General features: G+C 31.3%; 1 protein-coding gene across 1 annotated transcript; it reads left to right on the top strand.

The window, feature by feature from the left end:
• The first annotated feature begins 305 nt into the window (after positions 1–305).
• Positions 306–18,429, top strand: LOC110039138 (ent-kaur-16-ene synthase, chloroplastic-like). The gene is given in 16 exon segments (XM_020744098.1): positions 306–379; positions 1,245–1,387; positions 5,534–5,586; positions 5,674–5,914; positions 5,917–5,958; positions 6,029–6,209; positions 12,728–12,945; positions 13,023–13,143; positions 13,219–13,316; positions 13,420–13,634; positions 14,703–14,815; positions 14,927–15,022; positions 15,104–15,319; positions 15,397–15,538; positions 15,772–16,017; positions 18,089–18,429. Coding segments are annotated over 16 exon segments (2,523 nt in total). The 3' UTR covers positions 18,413–18,429.
• Positions 18,430–20,038: the final 1,609 nt, after the last annotated feature.

Genomic DNA, 20,038 nt, shown 5'->3' with positions numbered 1-20,038 from the left:
ACAAAACAAACAAAAACAGGGGTTTTCACTTTGTCAAAAATAGGAACATGAACTTTTGGTAATTGAACATGAACTGTGGTGATTTACCAAAAGCTCGAGTAAAAAATAGATACCGCAAAAATATTTTACCATTACAAACCCTAAATAGCACAGAATCGTGAAATCGAGAATAAATGCATGGGATCTACCTATACTCAACAGTGAAATGGAGAATCATGTCTAAAATCAAAGTGAAAAAAAGTCAAGAATCAGAGTGAAGCAACTGCATGTGAGAGGACCGACCTTAAGCTCACTAAATCCTTGCAATGAGGTGGGCGGATGAAGTTGGAAAAGGAAGAGAATTCAATTTCGTCAATCCTACGGAAGAGACTAAGGAGGGGTAAGCACAACAAGAGCGTCTCTTCAAGATGAAGATATGTGCAATGGAGGTTGATAGAACCAACTAATGAGGGAAAAAGACCCCTGACAAAACTCGACCAAGGGAGACGTTTGCGAGGGCATGAGTTTGGAGTGGTTGAAATGAAGGTATTGAGAATTTTGGGCAGTTGGAATAAAAAAATAAAAATTTACATAATTAATTAACTATATTTAAAATTTTAGAAGATTATCAAATTGAAGAAAACTTAAAATACCTATTTCATGCCTAGCCTTACATAAACGTTTCCCATTCGAGACACGTACTTCTTAAATCCTCAATCTCAAATATACTTTTGGATCCGCCTTTAAATTCTGTCAGTATCATTGGGGCCCATATCTGCACGCAAATCCAAAAGATTAAGCACAGTAGCTGTTCTACACTTACTGCTTCTCCAAAGCCCGACATGAACATAAAAGCTTCATCAAGAAGTCTCCGTGTACTTTTGGTTTTCTAAGCTAGGGAAGGCGACGTGTAAAATTTATAGGCCCTTTCTAATTGGTGACTCTGACGTAACGCATCCAAATAACTAATTTCTATGGCTATGTCTCGAACGCCGAAAAAAAATATATAAAAAATAAAAAAGAGGCGCGGACGGGGCTATCTTTCTCAGTTTCAAAAAAGAGGAGTGGACGTGAATAGTGTTCTTCATTGGAAGGTCTAAGTTTCTTGCTCCCTCTTCCCTCGGTGATCGTTGATTGATCACAGCTGCGTTGCGTGATTTCAGTTTTATCTGGATTATAGTAAAGCTTCAGCCTTGCTTTTTAAATTTTAATATGTGGGAATTTACAAGCTCTTTGCTTAATTCCTCTTTCTTCTATGTCTGCAGTTGGAGTCAAGGGAAACATCTCGCCGCTAAAATGTTTTCTAATGCTGTTTCTTCGGTTGGCTGTTTCCTTGGCGTGGGAAGGTCCCGTGTTTATACGCACGCTTTCGATAGGAACTCTGTGGTCAATGCAGGCGGGCATCAAGGTTTCGTTTCTGTTTGCAGTCATTCCACTTTTTTTTATGAGAACTGAAAGCGTGTGATTAGGCGCTCAAGGTTTCGATTCTAGTCAACTGCAACTTTTTTCATGTAGAAATTTTATGCATGTCAAAAATCATTGAGACTGGGTTCACTAACCATTCCACTTTATTTTTTATATGAATATCCCGTGAAACATTTATCTGCACAGTGTATAAATTCTTGCTAAATCAATTCCATAAATCAGATATTGGGAAAATCAAGGATATGTTTGGGGCAGCTGCAGCTTAATAATAAGTTGCTGCATAGAAGCTGCTGCGAATAAGCTGATCGTCTGTTTATTTTTTACAGTTTGAAAACTGCTGTGCTGCTACTGTTTTTGGAAAAATGATAATTCTATCCTTGTACATTAATGTTTTTTACAACAAAACTGTTCATACCAATACATTTTATATTTAAAAAATAAATTCAGTGCAGTATATTACAAAATAAAGATAGACAACTCACGTAACAGTGGATAACATGATTACTAATATTAAATAAAAGACTATTTAAACAATAATTAATAATATGATTTTCTTATTTTTAAAATGCAGATGGTGTATGACAAAGATAAGTCATTCTCCAACTATACTGTCCATGTGACTCTCGGTGGTTGAATTTTTAAGCATATTTGCCCATCGAAAATAGTCACAGTTTTATGTGATTCTCCGCGGAAACCTGTAAAATTGTCTCTCTTTGCTATGTGGCTGGCGTGAAGTTAGCGGTGAACTTTGAAGTCCACAGTAGTAGTACAATCCTCGGGAGGTACTAGAAAGCCACAAGCTCATCATTCTTGAATGCATGAAAAAACATCACATCAAACATAACATAAGACAAAACTGATAGCACAAGTAATTAATTATAATTTTATGCAGCTGTGAGATCTCAGATAACATAATGTATAAACCAATAAATCTGTCACTACAAGAATATAACAGGATTAAGAAAATAATGTTTTTGGTTACCTTTAACACATGTAATATCAAGCTGGTGTGTTTCACATATGCATATCACCAAAAAAAGCCATCCAGAAGAGCTTTAAAAACTGTAGCATCGAAAAAACGAAAGGAACTTGGTTGCTTTCATTAGGATCACATGTGACACCAACCAATAGCAGCAAACATGCCCTTAGTGCTAAATATTTCATCTCAAAAGATAGACCTTTAAAGCCCACGAAAAGAAAAAAAAAAAGAAATGCAAAAGGAAAATTGACACTTTCAAATTGTGTAAAAAATTAAAATAATCAATATCAAATACAAATGGAATGGAAATAAACATAAACTATATAAAATATTGATAAAATAAATAATGATTCTCTTTAAAAACCATGACAATTAATAATATGATAAAAACTCCAATCACTTTCCAACTATCGCATATGTATTTCATTCACTGTCATCTCCCTTATACATTCCCCGTCTTTAGTACATGTCTCGAGAACATCATTTTTGGCTTGTGACAAAGACTGTCTAAGATGATACTCATATACCTCAGTAGGGACATATTCATGATCCTCGTTCGCCCTACGAAAGCCGATGTCATTGCAAGAAGGATGCCGATATATATTTTGTAGAGAGTCATCATGACAATTATAATCTGCACCTGTTTGAGAAACGATTAAGATGACATATGATGAAGTATAACCAATTTCTTATTCCAAATACCAAAAATCCTCTCAATAGCATCACGTAAAGATGAATGTCTTTTGTTAAACATTTCTTTTCTTCCCTGTGTGATATTATTGACTCGCTCAAAATTAGATATGTAGTATCTCGTATCAGGATATGGTTTGAGATACTCTCACTGCAACAGATACCGCACATCAAACAAATAGTATTTATTTGGTGTGAATTGAATGATTAGTGGTGAAGGAAATAAGAATTAGGAGAGTTGCTCAGCCTCAAGCGAAGCTGTGTATGGATGCGGAAAGTTGTATTTGTTATTCCATATTGTCGATTTCAAAATTTGACTGTCATTTGCACTGCTCTCCCAATTGACTATGAAAAAAGTGAAGCACATGTCGAAGTCGCATACCACCATGAATTCTATGTTGGGGACCCACAACGACTGATGAATGTGATCTTCTCATTATTTGGAACATGTGCATTAATGTGTGCTTCATTGATTGCTCCAATAGAATTCTAGAAATATGATGAATAACTATGTAATTGTGTTATCTATAAAAAAATTGAATATAATAGTTAAGAGAAATTAAACATATACCGCGCATCGGCTGAAATCTCCATGGGGGTCGGTTCAATTATTAAACTGTTGATTTTATGATGTGAAGAGAAACTAATAAGTGCATTCAACCCTACTGAAAGGTATCTATAAATCGTTTCAGGAAAGTGTTGAAATCACTCCATAACTCATTAAATTGATTCATTATGTGATAATATATAGAGGGTTATTGTCAACACCTCTCGTGAAGTCATTCTGGATGAGTCATGAAGCTCATGATTTTTGTGTAGTTCCTCCAACAGATCGGTGAATAATGCACATGTCATGCAGTTGGGTGGCCTGCAAGCAACTCACCAACCAATTTTTTGCCAACATATGAGAATTTCATGCAAGAGGAGTGTTCTATGTATGAGTTATAATATTCTTACAACAAGCATACAACAGTTACAAGTCTCCTTCTGTGCCTTTCTCTCGTTGCATCCATGTATTTCGGCATCAAAGTGGCTAACACATAAACATCAATGATATTAATACAATCATATACGGTTACGAAGATTACAACATAAACAAATAATATTATAGAAGAAAATATAAAACTTAACGAGAAATGAGAAACTCTCTTGTAAAGTGGCATGTACAAAGCTACATAAATATACAAAGCATCATGAAAAATCATAGACAAATAAAAATATCCCTCTAGAATCTAATTAAAATAATGTTTCCCTCAAATGTCACTACTCATGAAATAACGTAGGTAGGCCACTCAACGGTTAGTGAGCTTCTCTATGAAAAACTCTTTTCTGGTCGAATCTTCAAGCAATTTCATAGAGACCAAATACAATGATATGTCCTCAAAATTTTTTCGAGTTGCATCCAAAATTTGTATAACCTGTTGGACAAAAGTTGCTTGTGATGGGCCGGGGTCATTGGGTCTTGAGGTCTTAAGAATATGCAAATGAATTTCTTGTTATCATTGTAGGCATCAAGTTTGATGTAATTATTATAGAAAAAAAATAAAAAATCATGGATGGAAGAAGAGCCGTAGCTTGGCTTAAGGAATTATTTAGAGCTATTATGCCACATGGAAAAAACTGTCATAGTCATCTCCAATAATATTTACCATTAGACTTGGGTCACATCCATCTGCATTATTACTTATAAAACAACCATCCCTTGCGAGATTTATAATGTAGTTGTCTCTTAGATGACTTCCAAATTCTTCTCTCTTGCAAGATTAGCACTGTAGCCAACTTTAGGTACATTGATCATCATAATTATAGATAATAACGAACATCTCATTCTCTTTCTTTATATTGACACCTCCAATTTGAAGAAGGGTGGTGCATTGTAACTTTTTCCATACTAGTCAAAGCTATTTAAGTAGTTCAGGCTATGCAATTTTCTTTCTTAATTTTTTCATATAAAACTCCTCCATCCCAAAGTCTACTAACCTATTTTCGTGTGATAAATTGAAAAATGCTATGATGTTGTGATCAATATGCACCAAATTGGCTCAATTTATGCACAGAAAAGTTGGCCTAGATTAGTTAGGATTACTTTCAATTTTTGTTCCACTTGTAGAAGCCCAATTGAATAATCAGATTGATACCTTAAACTTATCTTGGTTATTGAGCAAACATATTAACGTGGGAAATGAAATTAAAAAAATGGATTTAAATATTTGTAAAAGTTTACTGAGCGAAGATATGAATTTTACTTTATTTGATCTATTCACTTCACCATTTATAACACTTACATATCGTCCAACTGTTTCTTTAACTTGTAATGCAATTCTCTAGGGTGGTTTGAATCCATTGTTGCAAAATGAAATGAATTCTTTTAAGTCTTTCTTTTGTCCCATTGATGATGCCTTATATTTAGTTGCCTTATTATGCTCTTTATGAGTTGATGATTTTTATTTTTTCTTGCAGTGATTTTGGATAATAGGCAAAATAATATTATTAGTTCCGATGATCCAATTGTGGTATGAATAACACCTCCTAATATGTATGACATTGTTATTCTTTTTATGGATTAATACTTGATCCAAAATGCTTGAAATGATTTATAGAATTCCTTAAGCTTCTTGGAAAAAAAAAGGGAGAAGCTACTAGCAGTTGAACTCTCAATATCTGCTTATGATACTGCTTGGGTTGCAATGGTCCCATCCTCATCATTTCCTGGAGCTCCTTACTTTCCTAAATGTATTGATTGGATAATGGATAACCAGCTTTCTGATGGTTCGTGGGTCCCCACACATCAAAAGCCTTCTATTGCTAAAGATGCTTTGTCATCAACTTTGGCTTGTGTGCTAGACTTAGGCGATGGAATGTTGGTGAGGAGTATGTCAAAAAAGGTACTTGTAAATATTCTTCTAATTATTAATATTATGGAATTAAAATTTTCATTTGGAGTTTCCATTGCAGGCCTCTCCTTCATTGAATCAAATATCTCCTCTAGTATGAATGAGCAACTACAATCACCTATTGGCTTTAGTATTATATTTCCAGGTATGATCAACTATGCAATAGAAATGGGGTTGGATCTTCCATTGAGGGAAAATGACATATATGTAATGTTTTCTATGAGAGAAAAAGAACTTAGAAGGTATGAAACTCTTTTCGGGGTACGTTTCATAATTATTTTGATTATTTATGTTTAATTTCTTTAAGAAGAATAATTAGATTTGATTAATGAAAATACCAGATTCTTGTCATTTGATAATGTGTATAAAATTTTAACATTAAAATTCTGAACACTCTTGGAAAATAAGTCCAATTCTCTAAAAAAATATAAAAACACTTAATTTTTGAAAAGATTAATACTTCATTGTGGGAATACATTTAGGTGATAAAAGTATAACAATGTTTAGCTATCTTTATAACATAAGTTGATCAATTTTTATTTTTCTATTAAAGTTTCCTTGGCATCTAATGTTAGCTAACATGAAGAAAAATTTATCCTAGTTAGTTTAGTGTAAGAGAGCTAATTCATGTAGATTTAAGAGAGCTAATTCATGTAGATTTGAAAAGACATTAAACAAAAAAAATATTGCATTATTTTTCTATCAAATGGTAATGAAATTATCTATTGCCGTTCTCCCTCCAATCTAGTCTTCACTTCCATTCCTTCTTATATGATATCAACCATTCAATATTGCAAGTTGGATTGAAATAACAAATTTCAACCTTTCTTCATCTTGGCCTATCACAAATGTAAGCTATATATTCTCATACTTACCTTTGAAGTATTGTTCTCTAGTGAATTTTCTATATGACTATGTTTTTATTTACCCTTAAGTGTAATGATTCGATAGGAATTGTGCATAAACTAAACAATTCGGAAGCAGAACTTCTTGGTTTCACATTCTTAGTCAAAATTTTTTAGACCCGCCAAATCTAACAAAGGCTTTTCCCATATCTTTTTAGTTTTGGTATGGATATAAATCCCTATTATACACTTTATTTCCTAATGTTAAACAACTGATTTTTTTATAGTCCATGATCATGAATCTATCTGAAATAATATCAACATGCAATTTAGGGCTTTAATATTTTAAACTTTATGCATATTTCTTGAGCATATACTACTATTCATTTCCATGTATTTACAATGTCCTAAATTTATAAGTTTACTAGGAAGTTCATGTTGTATGCGAGCTTCAAAATTCAAAAAGATAAAATCAAGATACTTACAAGAATGTAAATATTTATTGTTGTTCAATAATATGTATTTATGGGAGGAAAGAATTCACTATAAAAATGAAAAAGAAGCTCAAAATTTCCCTTGGACCTCTACAGTTACACCAAAGCTATTACAATCTTTAGGAGTTTCTTGTGAGAAACTTTCCATTGTGGACTACAAGAATTTATAAATATAGAAGAATAAGAATTCATCTCCAAACATTAATGAATAATGTCCTTTCAACAAATTTGTATGACCTTTATAGTTAACTTTGCCATAGATCTTGAGGGAGCCCTTTTTATAAGCTCCATGATAACCTCCATTTAGTACATTTTGGTAGCTTCTATTTAAGACTTAATAGTACGAGCGAGCCATCATTTTCATACCTTGTCGAGCTTCCTAAAAAAAAAAAAACAATGTTATTTTCACTGTGCTCTTGAGTGAAAAAAAAACAATTTTTTTTAATAAATGCTTTAAAGCCTTGGATCAAATTGTGATGCTAAATGACTTCTTTGATGTCACAACCCAACCTTAGAGTTTAGAGTTACCAAGGAAATAACAAATGATCAAATTGAGGTTAAATTATAACTAATAACTCTCGCTCAAAATCAAAATTTAGTCTTGGAACATTCAAATAATATCTACCTCCATGTATTTCAAAAGTGCCACTAATCAACTATATGTATTTTAAAGCATAAATAAATATTGTTAAAAGAATACCTTTTTATTTTCGACATTATATGACATAAAATATGTCTACTATTATTCAAGGTGATGATTGATATATCTTCCTTCAGCATAGTATGATGTGGTTTTTATTTTTTCTATTGTCTAATGAGGAAATTAAAACCATTAATACATTGGTATAATATCCTTCAAAATGTATTATAAGGGGGTTAACTCCATCCATCATCATACACATCTACGTATCCCTGCAAATATCATTTCATATACAATCTTTTTAACTTATGAGATCTTTTCTTTGAGAAAATATTTATAATACAAAATAAATGGTATAATATGTATTTGATTACTAAATTTATGACATTTTAATTAAGAAGAAAGAAAAATTAAATGTCATTTACGAATTATATTTGTCATAGTACATTATATCAACTTAATATAATTGAATCAAATATAATTATGACTAGTAAGGGAAGCAAAAAAAAAAGCACTTAAGCATTAAAATATAATTATTTATTGTCTAATCACCGTAAGATTTTGATCCTTGAAGAGTTAGCCTGGCTTTCCTATTAATTTGCTATACTAAACATTGATTTAACCTATAAATTACACATAGAGTTAAACATATTACTTTAGCATATAGTAGGTAATCTAAAATTTGGATTTTGCTTCATTCAAATCATCTAAACTATATTTTGATTATGGTTATTAAATAGTATGTATAATGCATATAACCTATCTAATGGATTATTAATTTATCTCAATCAAATGGCTAGTGTTCTTATTGATTCTTTCTACAAACCTTGTTGGATATCCTCCTTTTTGTCACACATCAAAGGATATAGGCATCCTATAACTTTATGCATATATGGTAACATTTAATAATTCTTCTAAAAATTTTAATATATATATTTTAATTTTAAGAACCTTAAATACTTTATGCATTACTTAGTTGCCTCCAATGAAGAGAAAAGTCAAAGCATATAATAATGATTCAATATTTAAAGTTTTGATTTAGTTTATTAACTAAAAAAATGAATTGACATGCAATGATTAATACTTTTAATTTAAAACAATTATATAATAGTAAAGCTTTATAAAAATTTAAAAATTACAGTTTTTCGAAATAAAAAGATGATGACATAATTCTTGTAAATCTTCACCAATTCTTATTAACTTCTACATAATTGTTTTATTTCTTTCAAATATTTTTCATTTTCTTAAGAATAGAAAGGATGTTGAATTGATTCTTTATACATTCAAGTAGAGTTGGTTCTCAATACATTTTTTTCTTATGGAATCTCCAAAATTGTTTTAGAGACTTATTGCCAAGTCTTCCTCATAATTAAGTACTTTTGTTTCTTTGCTATGTCGATTTGGATTGAGTCAATCTTTGAGATTTATTAAGTTCCAATCTTTATTTGCCGTGTGCTTAGGATTAGATCCAAAGTAATAAGATCATTTTGAAATAAAAGATTTTTAGCTTTGCAATGTCAAATGCCAAAGTTTTTTATCATTAAATTTCTCCACCTTAAAGTTCCCATAAAGATCATGGTTTCTACATAATCTCTTATGGGCACTTCGCTATTAATTTCATATTGATTAACAAGCTCAACTTGATAGTCGGGCAAATATGCCATAAACTCTAGTTTTTTGTCTCTACACTAGAATGTTTTGGAAAAGCATTTTGGTGGGTCGACCTTGGTTGCTTTGTCTAGTTAGCTCAAAACTAGATCATGTTGTGATAAAGGATTGTAGGTTAGATATATGTAATTTATGAACTGATTTAATGGCTTTCATCTTCTATGTTGAGTTGCAAGAAGTTTCAACTAGTCAAATCCATGCTGACAAGATGATTATCTTCGCCTAGTGACATGTTTGTTCTTTATTTGACACTTAGTTACCTCGTTATATTATAGGTGATAAGTGAAACATCTGATGTGATTAAAATTTGTTAATTCCCACTTTCAATATTTTGGCTAATGATCTTGTTTGTCTTTGATACTAATTTTTTGTGTGTAATCTCCAAAATTCAAGAAGAGAAACCTAACTTGCACACAAGAACACAAGATTTTAGTATGGTTAAAAAAAATTCTAATATCTATATGAGGTAACAAACTCATTATAAACTTTGAGAAGGAAGGCACATGGAAATTCTTTTAAGATTCTCACCCATTGATAGAAGATATTGTGAGCTTGATATGTTGTTCGTGTGATACTTTAAAAGTGGGATTATATTAGCATATAAAAAAATATTTCTTAAAATTAATGATCACTTAAAATTGAATAATTTTGTAACCTACGTTATAGAATTTTGTGATAGCTTTCATTCTAGACATAATGGTTATTTCTTTCATAGACTTTGTAGTTACCTTCATCTAGAACTATGTAGAGGATGTGAATCACCATTTTTAGTTGTCCATAGTTTTAAAATTGCTTTGCCCTTACATAAAATTTCATTTACATCATTTAGAAAGTAAATAGTTAGTTGCTAGAGATTCTAAAATCCAGTAGAATGTATTATGTTTGTTAATATTTCAACTAGTATATTTACTTCAATTTTCATTGCTATTATTTGTATGGATACTCTTAGATGATATTGAAATTTTTGTTTCTTTGATTTTTATTTGAATGAGCCATGTTTACTGAGATTCAAAGCTGAATTGTGGCACCATATAGTATGCAAAGTCATCAATTTTTCTTGCTTTTCAAATGTTGAATGCTTTATCATCTATGAAAATTTCGATTGCATTGTAGATTAGTCATGTGAGAACCTACTAAAATCTTTATTACGCTCAAATAATTGAAATTCAGGGTCTCTACTACTATTAGACCACCTACGAATTGAGGATCGTTATTCTCTTTTAGATTATCCTCTAAATCAAAAGAGCAAGTTAATAGCCTATAGTACATTAGCCATACTATATTATCATGTAATAATTATATTAGACAAAGCAGACAAGTTAGATATTTTATCTAAATATTTGCTCTCAAAATGTTTCAATAAATCTTATTCATTAAATAAATATTCTCCCGCCATTCAATTCAGACATTTGTGAACATTATAAAGGTTTTTTTTAAAAAATCATATATATTATGAAATTATGGCTAAAATCGACACACATCATGAATGATCTTTTTAAGATTATATATTACTAAATTAATGGTAATTTATTTTGAGAGGTCTTGAAAATAGTAGGGCTATTGTCCATGACTTAGCTTGTCATCCAAGAAAGTAGATGGATACAGTTCAAATTTCGGCTGTAAATTGATATAAAAAATCTAGCCTTTTGATCATAGGTAGTAGACTACATGAGCAAGAGTGCGAGTAGAATATGTTAGTCCACACACATTCATTTATTGGGACATTATTGATGTCATGAAGTTGTTAGTATTTTATTATAGAATTGTAGGGAAACAACATGTTTTCAGAAAGTCTAGTGATGTTGCCATATAATAAGGTGACATTGCGAAATGAGGACATTATTATATTTTTATGTTGAGTGTGGCCACAATTTTAGTTGTTATTATCATTCCACTAGTCAAAATTACTGACAAGTTGTTGATTGAAACCCTAAAAATCAATGATTTGGGTAGTGATATTTGTTTCACCAAGAGCTTTTGTTGGCACATTTAATTGAGACATCCTTGAATTTAAAGCTAAACTAGTTCATGGAAATGATGACTCCAGTTGAGATTGGAGAGTATTACTTCGATTGAGAAAAGGCTTTCAAAAAAAAAAATGGCAAGTAGTTAAGAAGAGTAGCATTTATTTTGATGAAAAGAATGTGTCAAAATAGTCTTTGATTTTTTGCTATAGGTCATTTTACACCAATAGTTTACAAAAATGTTAATTTAGTCCATAGAGTCTTTTAACTTTTGTTGAAATAATTCTAAGGACAGTTTTAGCCTTCATTAAATGGGTTTGTAAATTAACTCAACTTTTTTATAAATTTTGAGGCAAACATAATCTCATTGAAATATTTAGAGGACTATTTTGACAATTTATCATTTTGATGATGAATGTGGAGCATTAGTAGGTGATGCAATGATACATATTTTGATTAGTCATCAAAAATAAAATAACTTATGATTATTTGTTCGAATTAGTCCAAAAGACATTTGGAATTCCTTTAAGTTATAAATCCAACTATTCGCCAAGGCTAGCCATAAACATTCAAATGTTTCAATTATGGTCATTTCAATTGACTTTCCTACAATGTTAAATGGTTTTAAAGGTTTGAAAAAGAGAATTTATCGGTTGAACTACCATACATATAAAAGAAGCTGCGGGAATTGTGGAAAGTTTTGTTTAAATCCTTGTCTTTGTTAATATGGAAATTAATAGATATTTTAAAAATTTTATCATAAAAATTAAGAAATTGAAATTAGAAGATTTTCAACATCATTCGAGCTACCTTGGTAGGAATAAAAAAAAATAACAAAATGATCTAAGTTCAGAATAATTATAAGAATTATGTAGAAATTTTAGGCTTGCATTGCTTCAATTTTATGGTTGGATAGCTTGTAACTGTAAAAGTTCATTGTTGTAATGTTGTTTTTGAAATTTTATTTACTTGAGATGAGCTTATTACAAAATATCAAGAATGACTATTTTAATAACCAATAATATATCTTACTTTAGGTGTTTCTAAGGTTATTTCTTTTTAACTAATAGCATTGCATTATGGTTTAATTTTGGACTCCTTTTATATTTTAGGTAATCATTCTTATTTTTGTTCATTCTTTTTTTTTAGAGAGGTTGAAATAAATTCTATAGGAAGCAAAGCATACCTTGCATTTGTTGCTGAAGGACTCATTGGCTTGCCAGATTGGAAAGAGGTTATGAGTTACCAAAGAAAAAATGGTTCACTCTTTAACTCCCCTTCAACAACTGCTGCTGCACTTTGCCACATTCGAGATGATAAATCCCTTGATTACTTGAGTTCTATTTTAGAGAAGTTTGGCTGCTCAGGTAGCAGTGCTCAAATTTAACTTAAAGTATGTGTACTGCTTGGTCTTATATATTAATTCATGCTTAGTGTTTTGTAGTTCCAACAACCTACCCACTAGACATACAGACTCATCTTTCGATGGTTGATAAAGTTGAAAGGCTTGGAGTTTCGTTACATTTTATTCATGATCTAAGGAGATTTTTGGATAGAGCATATAGGTGGAGATCAAGCTAATTATTTGTAGTCTTTGAGTTTTATGCTTTTTCATAACACTGAATTATCTCAAGATGCAGATGTTGGGTGGATAAAGATGAAGAAATTTATGCAAACATAGCTACCTGTGCCATGGCATTTCGAATTTTACGTATGAATGGATATGATGTCTCTTCCAGTGAGTTATACATTTTGAGCTATTCTTTGTATACTTTTTTTTCTGAGGGATGAACATGTGCATTTAATTTATTCAATATCTTTAAGCACTATCATTTTTACAGATGCTTTAGCTCAATTTGCTGATGTGAAGCAATTCAAGAATACACTCCAAGGACATATGCGAGATTTAAATGCTATTATTGAGCTATATAAGGCTTCACTGGTTCAAATCTCACCAGAGGAACCAGTTCTAAAGAAATTAAATGCTTGGGTGACTCATTTTCTCAAAGAAGAATTGAATACTAATGCCATCCACTCACTAGATGTTTTACAAGAGGTAGTTGATTTGTACTTTCCCAAATTTCTTTTTCTTCAATTTATTAAGATTATTATAGGAATAGTGTGATGATTGTTGAATAGGATTTAGAATAGGGGGATTGAGAAATAAATATGATGTTATTTTGTTAAATATTACCAAATTCATGAAATTTTTATTTTAGAAAATTTGTACTTTGTTAATGAATGAAAGATAGAGTTCCAACATAATTCAGTATTAGGATATGAGTGCAGAGAGAAATGATACAATGTATATCTACGACGATTGACAAAGATTGGATTGGCCTTAGGAGGGGATGTCAGTCATAAATCCTTCCATGATGCTCTCATCATTTAATAACTTATCTTGTATCCTTGTTTGCTTAATGGTTTCAGCATTTAAAATCAGTTTCCATAAAATAAAAAATTCTTTAGTAAAAATAGCAAATGAAGACAATAAAAGATTTTTTAGATGTCTTATTGATTGCAATTTGATAAATTTACTAATTCTTAATAAAACATGGGTACCAAATGGTACAATAGATGAGTAGGTAGAAAATTTAGGATATTTAAAGAAAACTAGAATTCTTTATATATAAGCAGCTTTAAGCTTTTCTGATCAAAGTTTTTTTTCCTTTTGTCAAGTGTGTTTCTTTTAAAAGGTAATAAAAACAATAAAATTGAGTTTGTTAGGGAATTATTTTTTTTACTTTTATTTTTCTTTTTTTCTTTACAACATGTTTGTTTAATTTTTTTTTTACACATTTCTTTTTTATTTCTAATACGAAATCAACATATTTTTGAAAATAGTAAAAACAGTTTTGAAGTGTTTTAAGTGTCTTTAAAAACATTTATACTTTAATAAAAAAGCCAAACATATGGTATTTTTAATTAAAACATAAACGAAAGATAAAAAATAAAAAATAAAAAAAAATAAGAAAATAAAACAGAACCCAAATGGCCCTTAACTTTTGGTATGTGTGTGTGTTATTTATAAGATTCTAAACACTTTTCCTTTGTTATATTAATGTTTTTTAGTTTCTTATGAAGTTTTTAGATTGCTGGTTCCTTATCATCTTTTTTTTTTTAGGTTGATTATACTCTGAAATTTCCCTTTTATGCAAGTTTGGAAAGGCTGGAGCATAAAAGAAATATTGAACACTACAAGTTAGATAATTTTCATATGCTCAAGACATCATTTGTGTAAGTTTTAAATTTGTTTATGTTTTGAGTAAAATTAGAGAGGCAAAACTTTTCCTTGCATGACCTTTAGCTCTTTAAACAAATCATGTTTTATGTGAAAACTTTCATTAGGTCTAGCATGAATAACAATGAGCTTTTGATGCTTGCCGTGAATTCATTCAGAAGTTCTCAGTTGATATATAAGAAAGAACATCAGCATATTGAGAGGCAAGTGCATTTTATTATATCTTGTTTCATCTAAGTTTGAGTTTTTGTATGTTTGTCCATGACATACTTTTGTGCAAATAGTTGGATTAAAGAAAGCAAGCTGGATCAACTCAAATTCTGTCGCCTAAAACAAACATATTGTTATCTCTCTGCTATTGCTACCTTATTCTCCTCAGAACTGTCAAGTGCTCGCTTATGTTGGACCAAATCTAGTACGCTAATTACTATAGTGGATGATTTTTTTGATGGTGGTGGTTCATCTGAAGAACTAGCAAATTTTATCAAGCTAGTTGAAAAGTATGATGTATCTTGGTTTTTTTGTAGTATCTATTATAAAGAAAATTTTTGTTAGTGATGGTACATTTTTTTGGTAGATGGCATGAAATTCATGAAAAAGACTTCTACTCTGAAAATGTGAAGATCATATTTTTAGCTCTATTCAATACTGTTAATGAGCTTGGAGCAAAGGCTTCTCTCTTCCAAAATCGCGATGTCACCAAACATATTATTAAAATGGTGAGATCTTACACCATTCATATAAATTTGAGCCATGCTAAACATGATGAATTAATTTATCAAATTCATATATCTTATGTTAAAAGAACATTGAAAGAAATCCAAATAAATTCTCTTAGGCTACCTCATTCACAAGCATATTTAGGCCAATATTATCGACACATGTAGTTTTCTTATGTACTTTTATTTAGTAGATTATTTGTCATATGATTTTGACATGTGACAACTTGCAGTGGCAAGATTTGTTGAAATCCACGATGAAAGAAGCTAATTGGATAGAGAATAGCACGGTGCCTACTATTGATGAATACATGACTAATGCCATCATATCATTTGCTTTGGAACCCATCATTCTACCTACCATCTATTTCATTGTGCCAGAGCTTTCAGAGAACATCATTGGGTCTTCAGAATATTACAATTTATTCAAACTTGTCAGTAAATTTGGTCGTCTTTTCAATGACATTCATGGTTTTGAGGTAAGTCATTTTTTTTTAAAAGCCAATTTTATTCTCAAAAAGAGGAGATGCTTCTTTGTTGGATATTATTTGGCTAAAAAGGTCAACCAAATGATGGTATGCAACATAGAAAGAAGTATTTTTTTTATGGATTACATTGCAATGATCCTTTCGGATGACTATAATTTAACAAATTTCAATTATGATAAATACATGCTTCATGGACAAAACTAAGTTATTAAATCGATCAATAGTAGTCATTACAATTCCATTATTAAACTAATTTGGGTTTATTCCAAAAAAAATCTATAACTTAGATTAGCTTAAATGAAATAAGTGTTGAATAAGAAAACAATTGATGTTGAGCATAACATTCTAGCTCAAATTGCAAAGATAGTTTTGGACATAAATGCTTTCCTAAATATAGAGTTTGGCTACTAGCTAGTCTATCTCCATGTAAGAGGTTTAGGATTCTTTTAGAGAAACTTTATATGCTTATAGTTAAAAAAAAATACAATTATGCTTAGAGCAGACATTTATTTGATTAGGGTATTCCCAATTTGACTTAAAAGAACTATATTAGACTAAACTAGAATTAAACTTAACTGAATACTCCTGAAAGCATAAAATCATTAATTGGATTTAGTTGGACACAATTTAAAGCCCAATTGGGCTTCAATTTGATAAATTGTGTCAACTGACCAAAATAGACCCAATCAAACCTAAATCGACCCAATTCAGTTGGACACAATATAAAGCTAAAATCAAATTAAATCCAATTTAAATAAATATGATCACCCCTAAAGTCTTAAAATAATTAAATATAACTCAACCCTCTTTAAGGTCCAATTGTTCCAACTTCCTTTAAGTACTGGAGAGGCAACATAGAATACAGTATCAAGGGTGACCTATAACTATTTTTAATCAATGAAGTTGGAATTTATGAAGGCTTAGTATCTTACATACCAAAAAAAACAAACAATCTTTGTTAGGGAGATAAATTTAACTGATTGTTTATATAAAAAAGAAAGAAGAATCCCACAAAAGTAAAGAAAGAAAGGAAAATCTAACGAAAGGAAAATACAAAAAGATAAAATTGAAAAATAAAAGATGTTATTGGGAGATGAAGACGAACACTATGTAATATTCCAACATTTCTACACCTCGACAAACTTATGAAGCGGTGATACAAATCATAAAACGTTATGGAGTAATACATAATAAGAACCAAATTATTGTTATGAAGACTTCTCCATCAAATTTGAAGAATAGATTACCAGTAGTACATATTTAAGTAGACTCCAGCTCATAGCATGAGTGCATCTCACTTGTCATACCATCCTGCACTAGTCAATCTCCAGCGCCCGCCCTCGCTTATAGTTGTCGTATCCCAAATATTGTTGTAATTTATAACACTTATATTGAAGACCGATGATAACTCTTCTAGTCTTTGTAGTCGCCAGTCATCGACCACTGGTGACCATTGCTTATAATTTTTATTGTATTCCTAAAATATGCATTTTTCTTTACGTTGTATGTCAACAACTGTTATCTCTGGTATAAAATAGTATCCCCGTTATCCTAATGGTGAGAAAAAAGATGTATTTCTGTACACATGCACTTATATTCGATTACTTTGAGTTGGCTAAGCCTCGTAGATTTTCTCTCTCTAGATTTCTCCATTCTTCTTGAACTACCTTTTCATTATCTATGTCTGTGCTCGATCTTTTTGCATTGTTAAAATGCTAAATATCACTTTATCTCCGTGAATTCTTCAACATAAAACTGTAGTTATTTTTAAAAATACACATATATCTTTTTGGTGTTTTGAATTTTTTTAATTATGCTGACTAAATATATTTTTAAAATAAAACTAAAAATAAAAATAAAAATAAAAAATAAAAACGATGTCGGACTGATCTTAAATTTTATTGATCGGCTCAGCCTAAAAAACTCATTTAACTCAAGGCTGCATCGTATTGTAAGTATTTGATTCTATTTGATTTTTTTCTCAAAATTCATTGTTAGTATTGATCATTCCCTCCTTCTATATGACCTGCTTATATGGTAAAATGCTATGATACAATTACAGACTGACATAGCAGCGGGGAAAAGAAATAGCTTGTGGCTGCTTGTTCACCATGGAAATGGCTCTATTTCCGAAGAAGATGTCAAAAAAGATATGTTGAGTTTGATAGACTCCACAAGGGCTGAATTGCTTGGGCTGGTTCTACAGAACGTGGGGAGCGTGGTTCCAAGAGCATGTAAAGAAGTATTTTGGAAGACGTGCAAAACACTGCAGATTTTTTACAGAAACAACGATGGATTCTCATCACCGACGGAAATGGATGGGGTTGTGAATGCTGTTATTTATGAGCCTTTGAAGGGGAGCCATCATTTCGAATATGATGCATAGAAGAATCATATTACTTGATACTCATTAAAAAAAAAGTGCCTTTGGTTATTGCTGTGATACCTATTTCTAATTTGTCCGCTGCATTATAATATTTAGATATTTGGAATATTTATGGTTGTTTTAATTTTTAAAGAATTTCATTGGATTTTTCTACTTCAATAAATTTTCTGGCATTTATTTATTTTGCATGATAATAATAAATATAATTTTATTTCATTTATTCTAAATTTGTGGAATTAGTTTGTTTGAGATTTATTCTAAATTTTAAGAATAAGTTTTTAAATGAACTAAAAATTCATTGTTGATTTAATATTCACGTATGAATAATTTTGATATTTTTGTTTTTGCGTTTGTTGTTCGGTTTGTTTTGTTTTTGTTAAATTAATCTAGGAAAGCTAACTGAAGCCAACTTTAATTATACATAATTCTAAACAAGTTTAGTGTAAGTGTGTGTGTGTGTGTGTGTGTGTGTGTGTGTGTGTGTGTGTGTATCTCATGATGGTGGCGGCGCTGGAAGCTCTGTTAGAGTTTTCCCAATGGTGGATCTTCATTGTTGGTTGGTAGGAGCGGCTATGAAGGTGTGGTCGATACATAAAGGGATTTCGTTTACTCTTTTGTCTCCTTTTGCTATCCCATTTCTATGTTTTACTGCTTCTCGGGCTACTGGGATTTTTAATTTCTGGGTTACTGTTCCATTGAGCCACTGCTGCAGACCAAGGTCGAAGCCTTGGTTGAACTCTGCTCAGATAGGAGGAGAAAGTTGTGTTGGCATAACAGTAACTGATACTGGAGTGGCTGAACTGGTGGAAGTAGGCCATGCCACTGGTCTCCCTAAATCTATGCCTGAGGATGAAGACATTCCTCTTCTACCAGAGGAAAACATTGTTCAAGAACTACAACAGACAATGGAGGAAGAATGTCAGGTCCAAAGAGGAAAGAAGAAGAAAAAATTACCTTGGCCCACACAAGAAGACACATGCATATTAGGAGTAGGCAGTTCATACTTTTCAAGAAGGGACTCCTTCACTAGGTTAACTAAGGGGAGATCTAAATCCCTCCACCATGATTAATCTACTTTGCTGGAATATAAGGGGGACTGCCCACCCCCTTTCTCTAAAAAGGCTTAAATTTTTTAACAGAAAATACAAACTATGGTGTTTTGTAATTTTGGAACCTTTAGTCCATCACAACCACCAAAAATTTCTTAAAGCCTTCCCAGAATTTACATTAACTGCTAATCTGAATAATAAAAGAAGGGAGCTAGGTTGTGTTATCCAGTTGAACCACCCCCAACTTTTACATTTTAAATTTAACATGGCAAGACAGGAGGGCTATGCCACTATTGTGTATGTTGGGTGCACTAAAAAGGCCAGATTGGAACTGTGGACTGAACTGCAACATTTCAGCCACTCATCTGACAAAGCTGGGGGGGGGGGGGGGGGGGGGGGGGGGGTAGAAAAGGTGGCATAACACCTAATACCCAGACACTGACTGATTTTAATGATAATTTGCAGGCTCCAGGGTTATTTGTTATGGGTTACAATGGTCTAGATTTCACTTGGAGAAGGGGAAGACTCTGGGAAACACAGATAGATTCTTAGTCAATGATAAATGGCTCAAAAATTT

The sequence above is a fragment of the Phalaenopsis equestris genome, unplaced genomic scaffold, assembly GCF_001263595.1.
Source record: "Phalaenopsis equestris unplaced genomic scaffold, ASM126359v1 Scaffold235502, whole genome shotgun sequence".
Taxonomy (NCBI): Eukaryota; Viridiplantae; Streptophyta; class Magnoliopsida; order Asparagales; family Orchidaceae; genus Phalaenopsis; species Phalaenopsis equestris.
Note: the sequence above shows the minus strand (reverse complement) of the source record. Positions and strands in the feature narration are given on the sequence as shown.